At 32.0% G+C, this 25,399-nt stretch overlaps 1 protein-coding gene, 1 long non-coding RNA gene and 1 pseudogene across 3 annotated transcripts; 1 reads left to right on the top strand and 2 right to left on the bottom strand.

The window, feature by feature from the left end:
• Positions 1-303: 303 nt before the first annotated feature.
• On the bottom strand, positions 304-3,039 carry DPB (Transcription factor DP). Its single transcript, XM_079056565.1, has 9 exons — positions 2,439-3,039; positions 1,962-2,041; positions 1,822-1,865; positions 1,652-1,714; positions 1,328-1,474; positions 1,189-1,257; positions 1,021-1,119; positions 781-851; positions 304-674 (listed from the first exon to the last, which is right to left on the bottom strand). Exons 1-9 carry the CDS (start codon positions 2,699-2,701, stop codon positions 461-463), a joined length of 1,050 nt encoding a protein of 349 aa, XP_078912691.1. The 5' UTR covers positions 2,702-3,039; the 3' UTR covers positions 304-460.
• Positions 3,040-11,565: 8,526 nt separating this feature from the next.
• On the bottom strand, positions 11,566-24,435 carry LOC145118897 (uncharacterized). Its single transcript, XR_013713537.1, has 3 exons — positions 24,067-24,435; positions 23,647-23,740; positions 11,566-11,747 (listed from the first exon to the last, which is right to left on the bottom strand). It is a non-coding gene; the product is annotated as an uncharacterized LOC145118897 (long non-coding RNA).
• On the top strand, positions 20,459-23,099 carry LOC145119839 (glucomannan 4-beta-mannosyltransferase 1-like; annotated as a pseudogene). Its single transcript, XR_013714016.1, has 8 exons — positions 20,459-20,807; positions 20,892-20,990; positions 21,278-21,530; positions 21,620-21,730; positions 21,812-21,948; positions 22,031-22,144; positions 22,219-22,679; positions 22,755-23,099. The product of XR_013714016.1 is annotated as a glucomannan 4-beta-mannosyltransferase 1-like (transcript).
• Positions 24,436-25,399: the final 964 nt, after the last annotated feature.

The raw sequence follows: 25,399 nt of genomic DNA, 5'->3' as shown, positions 1-25,399 counted from the left end.
ACTATATCGATTGGATCTGTGCTTTAGCATATGCCATAGTATAGAATAAGGTATAAAATGTACGTCTTCTTGTTTTAACAGCTTACATACATAATTAGTCAAAGCGTATGCATATACTTAACAAGGCTCGCAGCCAAACTTTATTGTTCCCATGTGGAAGAAGACGAAGTATGAAATATACACGTACGCAAATAGTTCATCTAGTATTTTCTAACTCATCATGCCTATTAAATCAAAAGAAAATACACAATAAATTAAGTTTAAGGGACCAATTTCGAATTGGAGACCAAACCAAGGGGGCAATTTATGTAGTTTACTCAATAATATATTACCATAAAATCAAATACAAAAGAAAAAACATTATGACCAAATAAAGCCCAAATCCGCAATTAGCAAAGCAAGCACAACATGCTTACACAATATACAAAGAAGAGATAATAGAATTTAGAGGTTGTATCGACTAATTCTCATGCTTAACACGTCCCTTTAGTATCCCCGGAAGTGGAGGGGATGGTGGAGGTCTACCGTGTGTTATGGTGGACCTCGGCTGCATAGGAACCCCACCCTCAAACATGCTGGACCCCACACCTCCTTCTGTACAAACATTGTTTGTTCCATCACCAAACTTCATGGCCTTGAGGACATAATTGTCATCATGTAGCTCAAATGGTGTGCTACAAATACGCCAACACAAACAAAAATACGTGTTATTACTTGTCACATTATTTTATTTTATTTTTAAATCCAAAAAAAGAAAAATGAAATAAAAAAATATATAACCTGTTAAAGTCGAAATGAACGAGCTGCATATCTTCTGAAATTTCAACCTCAACAGTCGCATGAGGCCGAGTCTATATATTACAAGACATGAGAGAAGGGTATTTCAGACATTTTACATTTAGGTCATTTTAGAGATTCAACCAAACGTTAAACACTTCCATGATGCGATTTCATGAGACAAGAGCAAATCTTTCAATATTTAGCTAAAAAGACGAAAATACCCTTTTGGAAGAATCGTACCTGGACAAGTATAAAAGGCAAAGCCACTCCACCACTTGGTGCATTTCCAGACCCATATAACTGCTCATTCCTTTGTATGAGGTTTTGAAGACCTATATGCTTTATAAAAGAAAAAAAAATGTATCAAAAATTATTTCCCAATATTAAATTATATAAAATATTTCTCACTTGATCTTCTAGTTCTCGCAAATAAGCTGCTTTCTTGTCAATTCTGTTCTTGATAGCAATACGCTCACTCTATGACAATTAAACAACAATTATAAACTATACATTATAAATATATCTATAGATATAATTATATAAATACCTTTAGTTCTTCAATATCATTCAAAGTAGTTCGAGGTAGGCCCCGCCATTGTATTTCCTTTTTATCTTTAGAAATAATATCCATAGCCATGAGAACATTTAGTGCATCATATACCCTTCTACGAATATTCTTCTCATCATATTGTTGCTGTGAATGTAATCACCATTTAAATAAACAAAAACATAATGCTATATAAAAATAATTCAGTAGATTTTTTAAAGTACAATTCCTTAATAAGAAAATACTTCAAAGTATTGTAAACAAATAAATGAAACATTGCAATTTTGAAAGAAATGAAATATAAAGTTTGAAGGTGACATGAACCTGATCAGGAGGTTGATCACTATTTCTAGGATCTGCAAATTCAGTTACAAGTTCATCTGCAACCTATAAAAATCAAACTTTCTATTCAGTTTTTTATACATTTTTTTATTTTGTGTGTGGAAATTATATAAAAGTATGGTGAATAAGAAGATTAAACTGAATCAACTGACCTCATTATAAGTGGTTCTTCCTTTGCTTTCTACTTTTTCGCATACTAAGATAAAATAAAATTAAAGAGTATAAACTTGCATTGTGGGGTGTGAAATTTTGGGTGTTTCAAAATTAGTAAACAGAAGGGCAAAATCGGAACCTTTCATGCTAAATTGGCGAAGTCCTCTTCCTACTTTATCCCCTCCAGTTGCACGTTGACTTCGTTTTTTCTTCTTATTTCTGTTCATCATATACAAGAAATTTATTCCATTCATCGAGAAAATATAAATGTGTATATGTCTCAGTACAAGCAAAACTTTAGAAATTTTCCTCCATTTGGATAAGTTTACTTCTTTTGGATTCTTTAATTAACCAAAATAAAAACCAACAAAATCCCAGAAATCGAAACCAAAGCTTCAAGAACAAAACCATATAACAAAATTCTACTTCAAAAGCATCAATTTTCGGAAGAAAATGTGAATATTGCTGCAAATTTCATACCAATTTGTTTATTTGGTAGTAGTTGTTATAAAGTGGGTACTGATTTGCTTCCAAAGTGGAGAATTTCATGTCAATTTGGAAGTCAACGTTTGATAATTGAGGGAGTATAGAAATTGAATCGAGTAAAAGATCTCACCCAGCAGCTCCTTGAGATCCAGCATCATCAGCGTGAATATCAAGGTGATTCAACCTCATAAACGTGTTATCACTAGCAGGCGTCGCCGCCATTGCAGCCTCACTCCGGGTCGACGGCGACCCAACGCTGCCACTAGTCGAAACAGATTGTCCCGACGCCGTTGTACCCCACGACCGGGTCGCACCACCTCTCGAAACAACCGAAAGTGGGTTTGTACTCCCGACGACATTTTCCAAATTATCATTCGATCCCATCCTCACCATGAATACCCAAGTAAATTCATCAAGAGTTGGCAAATTTCAAAGGATACCCAGATGAAAACAAATCATGTTAGATCTGAATTTGGATGGAGGAGCTTAAGGGTTTGTAGATGAAAACAAACAAATGGAACATCATCAAAGAAAGATTCTTTCACTCTTTTAACTCTCTCTAGAATGGGGTCTCTTTAGGGAAAGAAGAAAAAAGAAAAGGGGTGAAATTGCAGAGTTTTAATGGTGGATTGTGTAACGTGTTGATCAGAAGAGGTGTTGAGAGAGTGTGAGGTGAGGGGCGTTGAAGAGGAAATTGAGGAAGGAGGGAAATCCAACGAGGGTTTGTAGTTTGTACAAATTTCTTTTTTTAATTCCATTCTAATTCTACCTCCATAATTAATAAATCTTTTTTATTACACTTGTATATTTTAGTAATGATAGGTATTTGATTTTTTCAACAACTAATACGAGTTTTATTTTATGTCGACATATATATTAAAATGAACAAAAAGTAACCCTCACAAGAAACGTTTTAAACATGAGTTTTCTGCTTACAATGATAAAAAAATAAATAAATAAATAAATAAATACTTTCCAAATTGTATTATAAAGTGTAGAAGGGATAGGGCCAGTGGCGGAGCCATGGTCAAAACAAAGGGGTATCCCAAACCGATGGGTTCGGTTTCTCGGTTTTTCAAACTCGGTTTCGGGTTTAAACCCAAATCCATTCGGAAGTTTAATTGGTTGAGAATTAATAAGCTTATGTTGCTTATATAACAGATGTATAGGAGTTATGTTTCATTTATGGCCGATGTGGGACAATTTTAGAATTTTAAAAAACAAATTGAAAAAGTGATAAACAAAAATAAGTAAACCAATGTAAGCACCAAGATTCGAAATTGGAACCTCGAACTTAAAAGTTTAGCACTTTACCACTTAGACAACTCAATATTTGTGTTTAATTTTCACAACATCATAATATAATAGGTATAATCTGTATAAAGCTATATAAAAAGAGCTGAGAAATAAATGAAGAAAAATGTTTGAAAGAAGATTTGAACTTGCAACCTCCAATAGCATTCCCTAACACCTTAACCATCTAAACCAACTACAACTTGTGTTATTATCTCGCTAAATATATTAATATTATGTATAAATACACTACATAAAACGAAATTTTTCTAAAAAATTTACACTACCGAAATTTTTTTTCAGGGGTATCTCGGGATACCCCGGGATCTATTATAGATCCGCCCATGGATAGGGATGATAATATATGTAAGAACAAGTATCAAGTTACAATGAATTGATCATGATAATTGATCACTAAATCTGAAAAACAAAAAAAAAATGTTATCAATTTACTATGCATAAATCATGATAATTAATCACTAAAGTTATAAAGTTATAATGATTGGTAATTGATTTAAAGATTGAGATATGATAATGCAACATGTCATCTTACACTAATTCTAATTAGTACAAACCTAATATCATACACTTTTTATAATTTATTTACATTTTCAACATATTTTTCTTAATTTAACTAATTTATCTTTTAAAATGTTGTATAAAAACCTCATTTAGTTTTTAAATTTTAAGCATGTAACATATTTAAAAAAAAAGAATATAACTTGATAGCAACTTTAAAGAGAAACACTATATAGTTCATATTTAATATTGTATGAAAATTAAAAATAAAATTATTACATATATAATTATATATAGATAAAAAACGATAAAAGTATTATATGACCGTAATTTAGTTTTTAATACAGGATATTAAGCTTTGTTTGCAAATTGGCTTTTAAATTATAAGCTATTTATCAATAAGTTATATCAAGCTAGTTTATCATTAAGTTACTTTATAAGTTGTTTGTTTTATAAGCTACAACAAATTATTTTTATAGTTTTACCAAATACTCTATGACTTTTTGTAATTGTTTTTTTTTTCTAACTACTTGTTAGTTTTTTTATATAATGTAGTTAAAAAAATTACCAAATGCTAAATTACAATAAATTAAATTATAAACTAACTTGCCAGGATTAGAATCAAATATTATTAAATATTATTAAATTAGGGGTTACGCATATATAAAATGCAAAGCTTAAATTACAATTCAATAAAATCTAAATGATTAATAATATTTAACGACAATGATCAAATTTTATATCATTGATCTATTTAAAAACCTTTTATTGAACATGTTTTTGATACTTTTTAAACTAATGATTATTATAAGATTTTTTTTATCTTAAAACTAATATTGATTGTTTGGTAATTAAATTAATTATAGTTAGAGTCAAAACTAAAATAATTTGATATTTAGAAAATCACTGATTTTGGTAAGAATTTTTTGGACTTTTGCTTGAATATTTTTATCAAGTCATCTCTGATGCACGTATTAAAAATACTAAAATAGGGTAAACATATAACAAATGCTTATGTAAGGAACACCTTAAAAGATTTACACAAAAGTAGTGTAATGAATGGTCCAACTTACACCAAATTTGAGATAACAATTGTTTTGCCCACAAACTCAAAATGTTTCACTTTAAACCTTTTTTAATTTATAGGGAAAAAATTATCCATTTATCGTAGATTAATTCATTCTTATTTATTAAGTAGAAATATTCCTTTATAGAAACCTTTAAAATGAGTCAAATAATAAATATAATATTCAAATTATTTTACGATTAATTTTTAATAAATATTAAGGACTTTTATAATTAAATGTTTTTTCTAAATTATTAGAAAATAAATATATAATAAAACATGTGTTAAAATAAACTAAAAACAACTTTGATAGGAAATAAAATATAATTAAGTAAACCATATCTCTCTAAATTATGTAAATATAAGTTAGTAACAAAATTACAATATCATGTGTTTGTTATCATCTTGTCTTTTCAATAATATTAATTATGCGTGTAATATATTATTATTTTTTTTTGTTAAAAGCTTAATCTAAATTTATTGGTTTTCATGGCTTACTCGTATTCTTTCCTCTTGCAATAACGGCTATGAATAGTCCCAAAACATTATATACTTTGAAAGATTATAATTATTTAAATATAAATTGCACATCAAATTAAACATTCTAACTTTTAATTAAAAAAAAAAAGACATGTTATTAAATGAAAATTATGTTCACTTTACTACAAAGAGGTATGTTTCTTTTATCCTATATTTTATAACTTAGAAGTTATGCTTGTATTAACTAGTTTATTTTTCGAATTTTGTTAAGTTGTTATGTTCGCTAATCCAAAAAATAGTTTATACGGCCATCTTTAACCTAACTTTATTTTTTACATTAAAATGATGTAAAAAAGATGCAATTAATATTTCAACTCAAATTATACTTCATTTTTTACACCATTTCATACACCAAAAAAATATATTTTCTAGTATATATTTCTTGTTTATAAATTATATCGTCAAAAACACCCTTAAACTTACTAACTTTTTACAAATTTATTTACAATTTTTTTTAACAACTTTATAATATATTATTACAAAGTATAACCAAGTAAAATATTTGCATATTATTAACTAATATTAGTTTAATATATAATATTATATTCTAATTAATAATTATTACATTTACAATATACCTAGTATTTTTTATAAACTAGAAATAAATAAACATAAAACTTAAAGAATTAAAAATGACACTTGAAAGTTTGACACAATTTTGGTATAAAGAAATAATATAACACAAAATTTGATGTTATACTATTCCTTAACACCAAAATGATGTAAGAAATAGAGTGAGGTTAGAGATAGATTTACATCATTTTGGTGTTATATTTCAGTTTGTTTTATTAAACATTATTTTTTATCGGCTAGCAACTAGTTTTTAATATATCAGATAGTCAGTTAGCAACTACTTTTTCAGTTAGTACGTCAAACATAACCTAAGAATTTATACAACGATTTAACATATAACATACTTTTCTACCTATTTTCTGGAACTAATATAAAAAAAATACAAATTACTTTTAATACAACTTGGATATATATATATATATATATATATATATATATATATATATATATATATATATATATATATATATATATATAAACTCAATTCTATCAACGTGCGTACGAATTATTCTATTTCTTTTCTAGAGAAAAACAAATTAAAAGAACCAGCACCTTAGATAAAGTAAAACTTTCTTTATTTTAAAGATTGTCTTGGCTTGTATTTCAAGTAAAGTATTGTGTGCCCACTTTTTGTTTCAATAAATATTTTTTTAACATTTATAATTTGAAAAAAAAAAGGATTTACTTCACATAATTATAATAAAAGAAATTAAATATCCTCCTACTTAATTTCTTTTATTATAATTATGTGAAGTAAATCCTTTTTTTTTTCAAATTATAAATGTTAAAAAAATATTTATTGAAACAAAAAGTGGGCACACAATACAAATGGTGACAAATGTTATATTTTGATAAAATTAATAATATTTTAAGACATTTTATGTATTATTAATTTTCATTGTGGTTATGAATAATGATGTTTCTTATTTTTGGACTTTTGCTACAAATATTTTCCAATATCTTATGTAAATATAAGTTAGTAACAAAATTACAATATCATGTGTTTGTTATCATCTTGTCTTTTCAATAATATTAATTATGCGTGTAATATATTATTATTTTTTTTTGTTAAAAGCTTAATCTAAATTTATTGGTTTTCATGGCTTACTCGTATTCTTTCCTCTTGCAATAACGGCTATGAATAGTCCCAAAACATTATATACTTTGAAAGATTATAATTATTTAAATATAAATTGCACATCAAATTAAACATTCTAACTTTTAATTAAAAAAAAAAAGACATGTTATTAAATGAAAATTATGTTCACTTTACTACAAAGAGGTATGTTTCTTTTATCCTATATTTTATAACTTAGAAGTTATGCTTGTATTAACTAGTTTATTTTTCGAATTTTGTTAAGTTGTTATGTTCGCTAATCCAAAAAATAGTTTATACGGCCATCTTTAACCTAACTTTATTTTTTACATTAAAATGATGTAAAAAAGATGCAATTAATATTTCAACTCAAATTATACTTCATTTTTTACACCATTTCATACACCAAAAAAATATATTTTCTAGTATATATTTCTTGTTTATAAATTATATCGTCAAAAACACCCTTAAACTTACTAACTTTTTACAAATTTATTTACAATTTTTTTTAACAACTTTATAATATATTATTACAAAGTATAACCAAGTAAAATATTTGCATATTATTAACTAATATTAGTTTAATATATAATATTATATTCTAATTAATAATTATTACATTTACAATATACCTAGTATTTTTTATAAACTAGAAATAAATAAACATAAAACTTAAAGAATTAAAAATGACACTTGAAAGTTTGACACAATTTTGGTATAAAGAAATAATATAACACAAAATTTGATGTTATACTATTCCTTAACACCAAAATGGTGTAAGAAATAGAGTGAGGTTAGAGATAGATTTACATCATTTTGGTGTTATATTTCAGTTTGTTTTATTAAACATTATTTTTTATCGGCTAGCAACTAGTTTTTAATATATCAGATAGTCAGTTAGCAACTACTTTTTCAGTTAGTACGTCAAACATAACCTAAGAATTTATACAACGATTTAACATATAACATACTTTTCTACCTATTTTCTGGAACTAATATAAAAAAAATACAAATTACTTTTAATACAACTTGGATATATATATATATATATATATATATATATATATATATATATATATATATATAAACTCAATTCTATCAACGTGCGTACGAATTATTCTATTTCTTTTCTAGAGAAAAACAAATTAAAAGAACCAGCACCTTAGATAAAGTAAAACTTTCTTTATTTTAAAGATTGTCTTGGCTTGTATTTCAAGTAAAGTATTGTGTGCCCACTTTTTGTTTCAATAAATATTTTTTTAACATTTATAATTTGAAAAAAAAAAGGATTTACTTCACATAATTATAATAAAAGAAATTAAATATCCTCCTACTTAATTTCTTTTATTATAATTATGTGAAGTAAATCCTTTTTTTTTTCAAATTATAAATGTTAAAAAAATATTTATTGAAACAAAAAGTGGGCACACAATACAAATGGTGACAAATGTTATATTTTGATAAAATTAATAATATTTTAAGACATTTTATGTATTATTAATTTTCATTGTGGTTATGAATAATGATGTTTCTTATTTTTGGACTTTTGCTACAAATATTTTCCATTTTTACAGATCTAGTCCCAACAAACAAAGGTTTTATATTTTAATAAATATAGTCCCTGCAACAAAGGTTTTATATTTTGACAAATTTAGTCACTGTAACAAAGGTTTAATGTTTTGGCAGATTTAGTCCTTGAAAAACCTTTTCGCATATTTAGTCCCTACAATAAAGGTTATACTTTTTGATAGATTTAATCCCTACAACAAAGGCTTTACATTTTGTCAGATTTAGTCCCTGCCATTTTTTAATTTATAAAAAGGTCATGTAAAGTTTTTTTTTCAAAAACAGTCCATTTGTGTAAAATTTTTGTATTTTGGCAGGTTTGACCGTTATATACAACACTATTTACAAAATTGTCTCCGTTGGCTTTTACTAAACTATTGATAATACATAACCCCGACCCCTTTGCGTAACAGGGGTTTTTTCCTAGTTTGTCATTATTTCACAAGGATAATATCATTGTAGCACAATGAAGTTTTGGGTTTAGTCTGATTTGACCATTTATGTCTTTTTTGCGCAATAGGCCAACTAAGTTTTACCGTGCATGTCAATTAAGTCATTATCGTTAGTTTTTAACAATTCCTATGTTAACTAGTTATCAAGATTACATGAATGGCCATACGATTTAAATGTCTTTCGTAGTTGGTCCTTTACCAGCTATGGTTTAAATTACACGACCAAAAATGCCACATTTATGAAACTTTAAGGACCAAAGTGTAAATTTCTTATCTTTTCCCCATTAAATCGTCTTCTAGGTTACCCGAATCAAATTCCCTTTTCTCATCAGTCAAGAGGACATACCTGTGAGATTTCTTTAACATCATCAATGAAAAGCATAAGCAGAAACTAAAAAAAAATCCTAGAGACTATCTCGATTGTCCATTGATTCAAACAACCTCTTAGCAGTAGCGTCACTTCCATATTTACTACGTAAAATTAGGAAACAATTAGCTAAAGGAAAATTACAAGCAAACCCGTATTAGATTGCAGAAGCATGAACAGAGTGGATGTGGGTATATTCTGAAACGCCTGAAAGCATGGCTAATATGGTGACTGAACTTGGCTTAATTCCTTCACACTGCATCTGCTTACACATTTGAAACGTGGTATTTACGTTCACTAATCGAGCATAACACCCGATAATGGCAGTCCAGGGAACATCACTTCTCTCAGGCATAATATCGAACATTTTGTTGGCAACATCGGTGTACCCAAATTTAGCTTAAAGGTTAATCAAGGAAGCAACAATGTACACATCATATGAGTACCTATTAACGATGAAATGTTCTATCTCAACCACCATCGATCCATCAAACCACCATCATCGACTCCTTCACCCTACCTGAACCATTGTACACCACGTAGTGATCACCATCGCCCCGCCACCATCAGTGTTTCCTTGTATCGATCTGAAGCAAATAAAAAATAGAAAGGTAAGGGGAGCCTTGGGATTATGAATAACACACATGGTGATCAATCGATCTAGAGAAAAAGGAAAAACTGCAATCGATTTTAAGAGAGAGGGAGAGAGAGAGAGAGAGAGAGAGAGAGAGAGAGAGAAAAGAGAGAAATAGAGGTTGTAATCGTATCAAGAAGGGTAAATAGGGAGGGCATACCTGTAATCGATAGTGGTTGGGAGCAAGGAAGGTTTTGGTGATCGATTAGAGGATCGTCTGAACTCCTATCGATCGAAGCAAGAACAGGAAGAAGTGTGGGTTCGATTTCTAGTTTGATGTTGTGATTTTTGGTGGGGTGTGATCAATTTTGAAGAGGAAAGAACGAGACACAGAGAAGTGTGATCGATATTGAGAAAGGGGTTTTGGATAGTTACAAACAAGATTAAAGGTTTATTGGGATGGGGCTATGTTGTTAGAAGATTGGTGATGCCGGTGAATAATTGGTTAAGGGACCAACTACGAAAAAAATAAATCATAGGGACCATTCGTGTAATTTAGAATAATAGGTTAACAGCGTAATGGTTAAAAACTAACAATAATGGCTTAATTGACATGCATAGTAAAAGTTAGATGGCCTATCGCGCAAAAAAGACATAAATTGTCAAATCGGACAAAACCTAAAACTTCATTGTGCTAGAGTGACATTATCCCTTATTTCACATGGATAGGAATATAGCTAGAAATAAAAGTAGGAGATATTTAATTTCCCTTATAATAAAGAAATAAAATCGCCTACCCATACATGTTTTTTCTTAAAAAGACAAAAATATAAGACTTCTCATATTCACAATCAAACCAACCCAACTATCCATTAACAAATTGATTTATCTCTCTTCCACCCACACAACCCAACTAAACCCAACTTTTCACACTCATTAGCAACCCAACTCAAACCAATTTTTTTTAGATTGTCTTCAATGATTTGAAAAGACAACAAACATCATAGACTGTCTTGAACAACGACATCAAGATCCTCAATCAATTTTCGATGAGTTCATGCACACCCATCTTAATCGTGAAGATACGGTATTTGATGGTTGTTCTATGACTGTTCCCCGGCACCGATGACGTTCTCAAGCATGAGATTCTAAGTAAAGTGAGGATTTTGTGTCATCTAAGTTTGAGGGGTGTAGTCTGTAACGTCCTAAAATTTAAAACCAAAAAATTCGTTTTCATAATAATAAAACCATCAACCAAAACGTGTTCACGAGACCATAAAGGAAAATCAGAGTATGTCAATCAATCATCTCAATACATCATAGTCAAATAAAACGGAAATTGTGGTGTGTGCGATGTGATCATCTCGAGCTCTTCCCTTCGATCCGGGAGTACCTGAAATATAAACTGAAAACCGTAAGCACAAAGCTTAATGAGTTCCCCAAAATACCGCATACCATACATATCTGCTAGCTCAAAGGCTGTGTCGGGTCTATTTCACCCTCGTATCTATTTCACCCTAGTCTATTTCACCTCATGCGTCAGCCCAAAGCCGTACCGAGTCTGTTTCAACCTCGGGTCTATTTCAACCCCGAGTCTATTTCAACTCATATGTTAGCACTAGGTTGTATTGGGTCTATTTCACCCCACATACATATAGAAAACATGAACACAAGCATGTAACACATACAACAGGAGTCACAAAGACTACAAGCACATAACATATCCTAGTGTCCTACGGTATAGTCGGCAAGCTCACATCAGTCTGTTGTCAGTCAAACAAATGATCGGTTACTGAACCAGAAAATTCTCACGCTAATCAATCAAACAAAACCCCAATTAATATATGGGCTATAACCATAACTGGGAATCTAGTTCATTTGTCCAACACCCAGGGTAAAAGACCATTTTCACTATTCCTCACTTGGCCCAATAAATCGAGGACCAACCCAATGGCACCAAAAACCCAATATGGCCCAAATTCCTAAATGATACCCAAAGCCCACCATAGGCCCGAATCCAAGAAGGCCCAAAACCTAACAATGGCCCAAAGTCAGAAAGACTAGTGGCTCAACAAGGCCCGAAACCCTAATAGTCCAAATATGGCCCAAACCACAATAGTCAACAAAAGTCAACAACTATTGAGTACGCCCAACGTACTCAGACTTACGCCCGACATACGCCACCTTTGGCCAGTACGTGTTGCGTATGAGCTGGGTATGCCCAACGTACTCCACAACAACCAAATCTCACCATTAAGTGCTTAATTGGTTAAGTCACTAAGTCCACTTCTCATAGTCCTAAATGATGTCTTAACACGTAAAGTTGGCAACTTTACTCCTTTGCATGTCTTAATGGGACCCAATACTTGTTTTTGACTATTATAACTCATGAATGGTCCAATATAACACATCAAGGTTGCATTTTTATGCACAAGGGATCTCAAAAATGCTAAGATCTACCATCCCTAGCTTCTAGAGTAGCTCATACTCACAAGCACAAGTTAAAGGACCATAAAAAGCACAAAAACAAGCCTTAACTAGATCTATCATAATGAATCATCAAGTTAAGAGTTTTATACCTCCAAAAGCTTTCCAAGTTGGTGATGATTCTGGACCCACAAGCTCTAACCACACCAATGCAACTTCTAAGAGCTCTCAAAGATCACTTCCAAGCTCAAAACACTCAAATGGCAATTAGGTTTTCGTTCACATGGTTTGGAGAGGCTAGTCATAAGAAGGTCCAAGGGCAACTTAAGGTGTTTAAATAGCGCTCAAACCCTAAAAATTAGGGTTTATCCCAGCTGGCTGTACGCCCTGCGTACTCCACGTACGCCCCGCGTTTGTGGATGCCTCCGTGACTAAGTGTTCGACCCAGTACGCCCAGCGTACTCCTAGTATACGCTCAGTGTACGGGCCAGGGACCAAAATTAAGGGCAAAAAGGGAAAATACCTGAAATACAAATGTTACAGTTCTCCCCCACTTGAATTAGACTTCATCCTCGAAGTCTGTCGCTGCGAACAATTCTGGATAATGCTCCCTCATCTCGACCTCAGGCTCCCACGTCCATTCTGAACCCTTGCGGTGTTGCCATTGCACCTTTACTAGATCCACCGACTTGTTCCGCAAAGCCTTCATCTTCCTGTCAATGATGGAAATCAGTCTCTCAATATAATCTAGGCGTTCATCCACCTCAATATCCTCAAATGGAACCACCACGGAATCATCAACCAAACATTTTCGCGGCTGAGAGACGTGAAACCTGCTATGGATCTGACTAAGCTCATCGGGTAGATCCAAACGATAAGTGATGACGCGCCTCTTAGTGTGGGCCAGGAGCGGGATCCCCAGGTCGAAGGATCCTCCAGCTAGCCTAGCCTGGATGCCCAGTAAGAGCACTAGCGTCCGGGCGTTCCATCAGGGCGGGACGCCCGCGCGAGAAGTCTGGCCTCGTTAAGAGCATCCCTGCTACAGGAAAAATACAACGGCTCCAGGCGACAAAGAGTATGCCCAGAGCATTAACGCCTGAGCCAATCGTTGGCCCCGACACAATAGGGGACACAATTAGCCAATCAGAGTAACAAATTATGTCGGAACTGCAGTTCCTGTTCCCCGTACGGAACAACGAGGATCCTTAGTATAAAAGGGCCTCCGCCCTACCTTGAGAAGTAAGTGATCTCTCTCGGTTCTCATCACTCTCACCCAAATACCTCCCACTGACTTAACCGTCGGAGCGTCTTCCCGGGACCCCCTCCCAGGAAACGGCTGACGGCCTTTCTTGTTGTGACTTTGCAGATCCCTCCGACGATAGTGAACACCTTGAGAGCCGATGGTCGGAACCAAGGTCGCATCATTTGGTGTCATCCATTTGTGTGACAAGCGATACACAAAACCACACTCCGGTTCACCCCCAGGATGACGAACGAAACCGCCGGTGAACCCTCAAGGCAACAAAACAGCTCGATACGACCAATGACGTCACTAGAGCCGGTTGTCACACCTGTGACACCGGCAGACTGTGTCACAATAGTCAACGATGTACCGCCATCCGGCGGCCAAACACCGTCGTTAGCGACGACACAACCCCAAAACACAACCCATAACCAATACCTGACGTCCACCCTCAGCACCACAACACTGCCAATCTTCCACCCCATCAGCGGACAAAATACCCTCAACCAAGCCCCGTTACAGCCTATTTTCCAGGAAATCAACAACTCACAACAAATCGCGCAAATGTTGTCGTCGATAACATCTCAAACCACCAATGGAGCGTTGTCTTCGTCGCAAACACCGACGCTCCAACCAACATGTAACAACCCAAAAATCAAGGGTAAAAAATTCATTTTTAATATAGCCAAAACATAGATATCATTTATTTCAAACATTCCAAAACATCACTAATTAAAACATCCATGGTTGATCCACAACCATCAAGATGCTAACTTTATGGCCTAAGAACCTCAGAAACATCAAGAGAAGCAACTCCTAACTTCTGGAGTGGAAGATACTCACTAGATCTCATCATAGGACCAAAAAGGGACCCAACCTCATAAAGACTAGATCTAAGCATACAAGAAGCAAGTTCCAAACTTTATACCTCAATGAAGCTGGAAATGATGTGAGGAATTTAGATCTACAAGTTCTCCTTTGATCAAAGCTCCTTCCCCCAAGCTCTTCTTCTTCAACTTTCACCAACACACACAAGAATGTCAAATCTCTTCAAGAGGGGCTAGGGTTTCGAAATGGGACTCAAAGGGCTATGGAGGTTGAGAAATGAGAGGGTCAAGGTTCATTAAGTTGTATAAATAAGGTCCAAACCCTAAAATTTAGGGTTTGTCCCCTGCATGTGTACGCCCAACATACTCCAATTTTTTCGAAAATGGCAAAACTGCCCCTTAGGGACCAAATCTGCTAAACATTTACATACCAAAGGTCAAAAATGAAAGTACCTTAAATCGGGTGTTACAATAAGGACAAACTCATGGAAGTGGAATTGAAAGAGGATAATTAGTTAAAGTTGCATAATGGTATACTTTATTCTTCTCTTTATGCATATTAGAACCGTGAAACCATTCTTCAGGGACTATCCCACCAAATTTGCAATGTTTTTTGGCACATTTTCAAACTAATGTTTCCCGTCTGTTTCGTGTAAGGATTTGGTTCCATAAAATCATTGTTAAAGGCATTTAAGAGATATGATTAACAACAAATTGCTTAATTAGACTGTGTAAAGTCAAACCTTATATTTTTTATAAGATGAAGTACAAACAATAAAACGACATGAGACACATAAAAGGATGTGAACCTAAGATTAGAAATATTAATGAAGCAACAAGATTTAAGCTTTGCATACATTACAATTGGGTTTAGGGTTAAAGGCTTGTTTATGGAAACATTGTTTCATCTTTTTCCCAATTTATGCAACAAAGTGGTTTTTTAGTCGACATATGCAACCACGTTTCATTCTAGGATCAAAATATGCAACATTTTACTTGTAACATGTTTAACCATTTAAAACATGGTTGCATATTAGTGTTAGTTGTCTAAACCGATAAAAATGTGAAACATTGTTGCAAAAATTGGTAAAAATGTGAAGCATTTGTAACATAAATTGGTAAAAAAAACTAAAACTTTGTTGCATAAATAAACCATTTGACCACTTCCATATTATGAAACATGGTTGCATATTTCATTTGTAAAAACCTTTTTTTTCTTTGCATAAATTGAGAAAAATATGAAACATTATACACAAACATTTAATACTTATAATTATACGGATGGAAGATTAGATAGCGAGTAGAAGCGAAACATGAATAAATGTGACTTCTATAGATAGAAATGAGTGAATGTGCAAGTCATTATACCTCATCTAGCCTACGTGGAAAACAAAGGAATAAAATCTATACCGAAAATAAAAGTTATTATAAAAATATGTAAACCTCTATTATGTGCATCTTTAGAAACTAATCAAAGAACTCAAATGACAATAACTGAATTTAATCTCATAAGCTAACAATTAAACAAAAGTAGATAACATGCATGCCAAATAAAATTTATTATAAAATCTTTCTAGTAAGACATTATGGCCTTAACTTACTTGTCTACATATTCTTAAAAGCTAGTTCATTATCAATATTGAGCATTTCTTTAATCATAAGTTAGCCCATAATTACTTATTTCTCCAGATTAACTTCAATATCAAACAACATATAGTACGAGGAAGATAGAATCACCTACTTACTACTTACGTGATTATGATGTTCTTGAGCAAACTAGTCGGTGCGACAGCTGGCAAAGAAAATGAAGAATTAGACGTTTGATGGCGTTATCAAAATTGAATGCACACTAATCATGTGCTCCACGTAAACATCAACTAAAAATAGATATTTCTAATTTTAAGCCACTACGTAAGCGTGCAGATAACGCAATGAATTTCGCATCTACGACAAAAATACAGCAAGTTGTTTTAAAATTTTCTATTTATATTTGTACTTTTAAATTCACCAACTTATCCCTACCCTCACTAAAATATTTACTTCATTGAAATGGAGTTTATAGTTGTACTAACATGTAACTAAAGTATTTAGAAATACAATAATTAACACATGTGATGAACACACAAAGAAAGAATCATCAAACAAAGAAAAGCATCAAGTATCAAATATATGGAAAAAGGAAACCAATTAATAAGAAGGTAACATGTGAGGGGGGGGGGGGAGGAAAAAGTATGAAGGTAAATAATGTACAAATATTAGATACGAGGAATAAAGTTGAAAGTAAAAAAGGGACAAAAGTAAAAAGAAAACAGATACAAACAATAAAGTTAAAAGTAAAAATGAACAACCATGAGATGGTAAAAATAAAAAGAAAAACATATACATGCAATGAATCTAAAAAAGTAAAAAGGGGAAAAAGTAAAAAGATAAATAATGTATTTTAAACATATACAAGCAATAAAGTTGAAAGTAAAAAGTTGACAAACGTAAGAAGGTAAATTTTGTACGAAAAACATATATATACATATGCAAGAAATAAAAAAGTAAAAATAAGACAAAAATAAGAAGAAAGCAGGTACAAATAATAAAGTTGAAAATAAAAAAGATAAATATTATATAAAAAACAAATATAAGTAATAACATTGAAAGCAAAAACGGAACAAATGCAAGAAAGCAGATAGAAGCAATAAAACTGAAAGTGAAAATGGGTCAAAAGTAAGAAGGTAAATATTGTACTAAAGCAAATACAAGTAATAAAACTGAAATAACAAGGGACAAAAGTAAGAATGTAAATATTATATGTAAAACAAATATAAGAAATAACATTGAAAACAAAGATATGACAAAAGTAAGAAGAAAGCAATAAGAGCAATAAAGTTAAAAGAAAAAAATGTGAAAAAATAAGAAGGTAAATATTATACGAAAAGTAAATACAAGCACTAAAGTTGAAATTAATAAGGGGAAAAACAGCAACAACCAATAAAGCTAAAATTAGAAAAGAGACAAAAGTAAGAAGAAACATGTACAAGGAATAAACTTGAAAGTAAAAAGAAACAAAAGTAAGAAAGTAAATATTGTACGAAAAATAAATATAAGCGATAACGTTGAAAACAAAAATGGGTCAAAGGTAAGAAGAAAGCAGCTACAGACATTCACATTCAGACAATAAAGTTGAAAGTAAAAAGTGAATAAAAAGTAAGAAGAAAGCGAGCACAAACAATAAAGTTAGAAAGTAAAAAAGGAGACAAAGGTAAAAAAAATTAAATATTATATGAAAATAAATATAAAAAATAACATTGAAAACAAAAACAAGACAAAGGTAAAAGAAAAAAACAGATACGAGCAATAAAGATGAAAGTCAAAAGGGGACAAAAATAAGAAGGTAAATATTATACTAAAGCAGATACAAACAATAAAGTTGAAAGTAAAAAAACAAAATAGAAGCTAAATAATTTACGAAAAACATATTCAAGCAATAAAGATTAAAATGAAAAGTTAGACAAACATAAGAAGGGAAGGAAAAAATGAGACAAAAACAAGAAAAAAGATACAAGCAATAAAGTTGAAAGTAAAAAGGACACAAGTAAGAAGATAAATATTGTACAAAAAACAAATACAGTAAATAAATCTGAAAGTAATTGGAGGACAAAAGTAAGGAATTAAAATCAATTACAAACAATAAAGCCAAAAGGTAAAAAAAACGGACAAAAGTATAAGAAGGAATTAGGTATAAGAAATACAGTTGAAAGTAAAAATAGAACAAAAGTAAGAAGGAAAATGGTGTATGAAAAAATAAATAAAAACAATAATGTTGAAAGCAAAAATACAACAAAGGTAAGAAGAAAGCATATATGAGCAATAAAGTTGAAAGAAAAAATTGACAAAAGTAAGAAGGTAAATGTTGTGTGAAAAATATATATAAGCAATAACGTTGAAAGAAAAAATAAGGAAAAAGGTAAGAAGAAAGCATATACGAGCAATAAAGTTGAAAGTAAAAAAGAGAAAAAAAAAAAGGTAAATATTGTATGAAAAATAAAATAGGCAATAATGTTGAAAGAAAAAATAGGACAAAGGTAAGAAGAAAGAAGATAGGAGTAATAAAGTTAAAAGTAAAAATGATGAAATTAAGAGGATAAATATTGTATGAAAAATATATATAAACAACAACAATGAAAGCAAAGATAGGACAAAGGTAAGAAGAAAGTAAATACGAGCAATAAAGTTGAAAGTAAAAAGGAATAAAGGTAAGAAGATAAATATTGTACTAAAGCAGAAACAAACAATAAAGTTGAAAGTAAAATGGGACAAAAGTAAGAAGATATAATGTACGGAAAGCATATAGAAGCACTAAAGATGAAAGTCAAAAGTGGACAAACATAAGAAGGTAGCTACTATAGCAATATGCCTATATATAAAACAATAAGACAGTAAAAAGAGGAGTATATATATATATATATATATATATATATATATATATATATATATATATATATATAAGATTGAAAGTAAAAAGAGAACAAGTACAAGAAAGCATATACACGCAATAAAGTAGAAAGTAAAAAGGAGACAAAAGTAAGAAGGTAAATATTGTAGAAAAACAAATACAAACAATGAAACTATATAGGGGATAAAAGTAAGAAAACAAATAACAGCTACAAGAAGTAAGGGCATTCACGATGCATTGAACTCCATAGGGTTCAATCTATCACATCATATTTCTACATTTCATATAACTCCATGAAAGATTTCCTACAATGCGTTCAACTTTATAAAGTTCAATAAAACATTACAAAGGCTAACTTATAGTATTTATTTAAGAAAGAGAAAATTTTCATTTTTTCCATTGAAGAGTTCAATGGCCATTAAACTCTTTTGGCCTAGTTGTATCAAGGATTTTGAAAATGTATGTCTCCCTGAACGGGTTGAGGGTGCAAGTCCCGTCGTGGACAAAATGAGTAGTTTAGGAGTAGAATTTAGTGTGTCTAACATTGTGTTAGCCGTTCAAAAAAAAAATCTCAAAATCCATTGAATGTCAATGTGTCATCTCACAATAGTAGAGTTTAATCCATTAAATGACAACTAGGTTTGTCACCTCATTCAACTATCTCATTGAACTCACCATTGTGAATGCTCTATAGCTGAAAGTAAAAAAGTGGACAGCAGTAAGAAGGTAAATACCGTACGAAAAACACTACAATACAGGGACAAAACATAACTAGACGCACGAGGTGGAATAACAATTAGGCGTTATAAAACTTCCATCTACTTTGGCTTATGGGCTTAACAAGCATTTTTAGTAATAGTATATGGTAAATCACAAAACTTAAATTCATTACCTTAATTAGAAATAAGTGAGTTGAATATTGTCAACAACATTGTCGGCGAGAAAGGCGAGAAATCCAGCAAGCAATATTGATCCTTCATACCACATTTGCTTGCACGTAGCTTGCCTCATTTAACGATTCACTCAATGCACCAAAATCTTCCACCTAAGCCCATTGCCATGTCACCGTCCATGTCATCATCATCTTCAACAAAACCTCTACCATTTTCTATTTAAAGCACACCCTTCAATCTTCCTCACTACCCTCATCCTCACCCATCTCCTAAGTCCTAACTCCTTCCTTCCTTCCATTTCACCATGAGAAACATTTTTCGCACAGAGCCCGATGTCTTATCAGCCTATGATTTCACAGGCAGTTTCACCGATGTCTGGCGGCATATACGCGTGTCAATGGTGATGCCGCCATTGACCGCCGCCATCTGTGTTTGTGCTGTCATGTCTTTGATGATGTTCGTTGAACGTGTGTACATGACTATTGTTGTTCTTTTGGTGAAGTTTTTGGGAAAGAAAAAGTACACTCAGTATAAACTAGAAGCACTCAAAGAAGATCTTGAACAAAATAGAAGCTACCCCATGTTGTTGGTTCAAATACCTATGTTCAATGAAAAAGAGGTATTCTACACATGTTTTTTGTACACAATATTTATGTGTAAATTAAATTAATTTTACATGTTGCCATTTTTATTTTCTTTACAGGTCTACAAGCTGTCAATTGGAGCTGTATGTTCACTTAGATGGCCAGCTGATCGTCTCATAGTTCAGGTTCTTGATGACTCCACCAATGAAGTCCTAAGGGTACCCCTATAACTACACTTATAGTTCAAGACTAAATTACAAAAATACCCCCGTGCTTTTAGATTTTCACCTTGTTTAGCAACTTCAACCGTTTTTTCAAAATTACACGGACCGAAATTGATATGAAAGTTTAGATAAGGACAAAAAAATGAAAAGGGTTTCGATTTTGGATTAAGAATGGTAAAAATGAGAAAGTACAGGGACCGTTTTTGTAATTTACTCTAGTTTCAAAATAGTGATGAGTTAGCTATATAGAAAGTAGAAAGAAACTTATTAGTTGTATACAGGCACTGGTGGAGTTGGAATGTAAAAAGTGGATTCAGAGGGGGGTAAATGTGAAATATGAGACAAGAAACAACAGAAATGGATACAAAGCTGGTGCTCTTCGTGAAGGATTAAAAAAAGATTATGTATTCGATTGCGAATTTGTTGTCATATTTGATGCAGATTTTCAACCAGATGAAGACTTTTTATGGAGATCTGTACCTTACCTTCTTGAAAATCCAGAATTGGCTTTGGTTCAGGCTCGATGGAAATTCGGTAAAAGGGTCACTCATTTCTTGAATATTTACCATTTTGGCACTGAGATATATTATTATTATTACTAAAAATAAATAAGTTGTTTGTAGTAAATGCTGATGAATGTTTAATGACTCGACTCCAAGAGATGTCACTCGCCTACCATTTTGCTGTTGAACAAGAAGTCGGGTCTTCAACTTGTCAATTCTTTGGATTCAATGGTAAGTTATTGTTTATTTATTTTATTTGACAGGTGGAAAATAAGTTTTTAATTTTTATAATTTTTTTTTATATAAAATTAGGAACTGCGGGTGTGTGGCGTATAAGAGCTATTGAAGATGCTGGTGGCTGGAAAGATCGAACCACAGTAGAAGACATGGATCTTGCTGTTAGAGCAAGTCTAAAAGGCTGGAAATTTGTCTTTGTGGGTGACTTAGAGGTGAGTAAATCGTATCATTTCCAATATTTCCAGTATTTCCAATATTACCCTTTTCATGAATTGTTACGATGATTACATATAGGTGAAAAACGAACTCCCGAGTACTTTCAAAGCGTATAGATTTCAACAGCATAGGTGGTCATGTGGTCCAGCTAATCTTTTCAGAAAAATGACAAAAGAAATCATCTTTTGCGAGGTAAATTTCAAGAAACCTTTTTAATTACCTTAATACCCTTGAGTTTTTGAGATAAAGATTCAAACTTTATGCAGAGGGTATCCATCTGGAAGAAATTCCATGTCATCTATGCGTTCTTTTTTGTGAGGAAGATAATCGCACATTGGGTCACCTTTTTCTTTTACTGTGTCATCATCCCAGTCAGCATCATGGTTCCTGAAGTCCATCTCCCAAAACTCATAGCCATATACGTTCCAGCTACAGTTACAATCTTAAACTCCTCATGCACCCTAAGGTATATCACAAAATGACCTTTTTACCCCTTTAGATTGATCATCAATTTACCATTTTGCCCTTACAGGTCATTGCACCTTCTTGTGTTCTGGATCTTGTTTGAAAATGTCATGTCATTTCATCGATCCAAAGCAACAATTATTGGACTTTTGGGAGCTAATCGAGTCAATGAATGGGTTGTGACTGAAAAACTAGGAAATGCAACAAAGCCTAAAAGTATTGTGAAGCCATTGAAGAAATCACGTTCGCGATTCGGAGAAAGGTATTGTAAAATTACGATTATACCCTTTGTGTATATATGATTATATGCTAATATTTTGATATGGTAAAAAAACAGGCTTCACTTCTCGGAGTTGATAATGGGGTTGTTTCTTCTGTATGTGGCTATTTATGATATGATGTTTGGGAAAGATCATATGTTTGTTTATCTGTTGCTTCAATCGGGTGCTTTCTTTGTTATAGGAGTTGGGTATGTGGGAATATCTGTTTCAAATTAGAGTGTCACACTTGTTTTTTTTTTAATGGATTTGAGTTTTTAAAGTTGAAGGGATGTTTGTAAGTGGTTGAGATAAGGGGATTTGGTTGAATGAGGTGGAAGAGAAGTAATACAGATGGCGGTGTGATTTGTTTGTGTATTCCTGAATAAAGTTATTAGATATCTGAAGGTGCATGACACTCTACAATAAATGTATCCTGAATAAAGTTGTTATAATATATGAATTTATTCGTTCATTTGCATGTTTTTATTGGTGGTAGGAAAGTTTTATTGAATGATTGGTTAAATATCGGGTAACTTGTTAAAGATTTGATTCTCATGATGGTTTTTGTTAATAGTTTGTTTATCAATATTTGATTTGATGATCTTATGAAACAAGTTAGGATATCTGTTATTGATTATGGAAGTATGTTTCTTAATGAGAAATGTAAAGTGTTTATGATCATAAATCTATAAGAATCTTGCAACATTTTGTTAGATTAACATCACAAATCAAAGGTATAAATGTCGTTTTTTGTATCCAATCCAACATTACAACCACATATTTGAATGCTACTTGTGACAAAAAAGAGTTTTTTAGCACAAACTAGTGTCAAGTTATGATGTTAATATTAGAATTAATGTGGAAGAAAGGTCTTAAAGAAAGTATATATAAAACAGGATGACATTGGATCTTGATTTGATTTAGTTTCCATTTTGTAATCTACCAATGTATATGAATTGAGATAATTACCTCTCAAGAAAACCAGATAAATACTCTTCTGAAACTGACATAAGGAAACTCTGATCTTGTCTTGTCCTTTTCATAGATCAATAGTATTCTTTCCCTGACAATACGAACATTGAGATAAGTATATAATTGTATTTTACACATAAAGAACAGAGATTATGTCGAGCTTATTTCAAATCATATAATATTTTGGGTTGAAGCTAATTTTATCCCCTTTCAGTAATTTTGGCCCAAAAACATTTGAAAAGAGATGATAGTGTGATTAATTTTTGTTCTATGTAAATTAGAATGAGGTGGAGATAATGTGATCAGTAAAATAGACATGGACTCATATTGAAGTATTTTTAAGAAAAGTGGAAATATTCACAAGATATAAATGAGAATAAGATGTTGAACATGACAATGGTGCTTCAAAGGAATAACCTTAACAATTGAGCAATTAACAGGTGATGCCAGACTCGCTCCTTCTGCCCTATTCATCTGATGATCGATTTATGCGGAGCAATTGAGCACAAAGACGGCGATTTTCACGTATAACTCAGAAGAGTGAGACTGTGTATGTGATTTTAAGAGATAAATTGTTGAATAGGGCGATGATGATGATGATGATGACATGGAAGGGTGAAACAGAAGGAGACGGGGGTCGGAGTGGTGGGTGCTGAAGGATAGAACTCCACCTCAGGTACTCAGGTTGCGGTGGAGCTGACATGTCAAGGTGTGGGAACACAAGCCGCCCGGAAAATTCCCCAGAGGCCTCGCACTGTAGATGGTCACCGCCGTCAAAAGTTAACTCACCGCCAGTGAAATGGTCGCTACACTGTCTCTCAATTTTTATATATTTTCCTAATAATTATATAAAAATAATCCAAGACAAAATGCAAAAATGTCCATATGGTATGTAATTTTTTCGGTATATGGTGTAAACCATTATATTTTTTTTTAATGGGAAAATGACTTAAAAAGGTAACGAAGTTTCAAAAATGTACAAGAAAGACCATTGTTTTTTTTTAGTACACAAAATATCATTTTACCGGCTATTGTAGGTTACCCGGTTTTCAAGTGTTCAAAAAATATCATTGTTGTTTTTTTAGTACAAAAAATACCATTAATGTTACTATTTGTACACGGAATACCAACGAAGTACACATATGTTCAACTAAAACATTGTGGTAACCAGGTATTTCAGGTAAATGAGAAAATGACTTAAAAGTGTAACGAAGTTCCAAAATGTTTAAAAATATCACACTTTTTGTTAACTGTGTTGTTGTCGGATTATATAGAACACAATTACCGGGGATCATGAACCGTCATATCAGTTCACAACAATTGTGCAAATCTCTTTCATTCCTTCACTCGATCGTTCTTGTGGTAACAAGAGAAGTAAGTGGGTAATAACATTAGGTAAACATTCTTGCTTCCCGATCACATTATATGACTCAAACCTAAAACATATATACGTTATATAGATGCACATATTATACATCAAGGTTAGCCGTTCATTAGTGTTGCGGCACAAGAGAGACACAAAGGAGAAACGAGTGTGACGTTATGTCATGAGAATTCCTAAATATGGATTTAGATACAAACTGATTGAGTGATAGGATGAAAGATAGTACACAACTGGTGTGAACCGGTACGACGGTGACTAATCTCCGATGACTATATTCTATATAATCCGGAAACAACGAAGTTAACAAAAGGTGCTCTGAAAAAACAACAATGGTTTTTTTTTGAACATTTTGGAAATTTCAATGGT

This window comes from Lactuca virosa, chromosome 6, assembly GCF_052849685.1.
Source record: "Lactuca virosa cultivar CGN04683 chromosome 6, Lactuca_virosa_CGN04683_v6, whole genome shotgun sequence".
NCBI lineage: Eukaryota > Viridiplantae > Streptophyta > Magnoliopsida > Asterales > Asteraceae > Lactuca > Lactuca virosa.
This window is presented reverse-complemented; position numbering and strand designations above follow the sequence as displayed.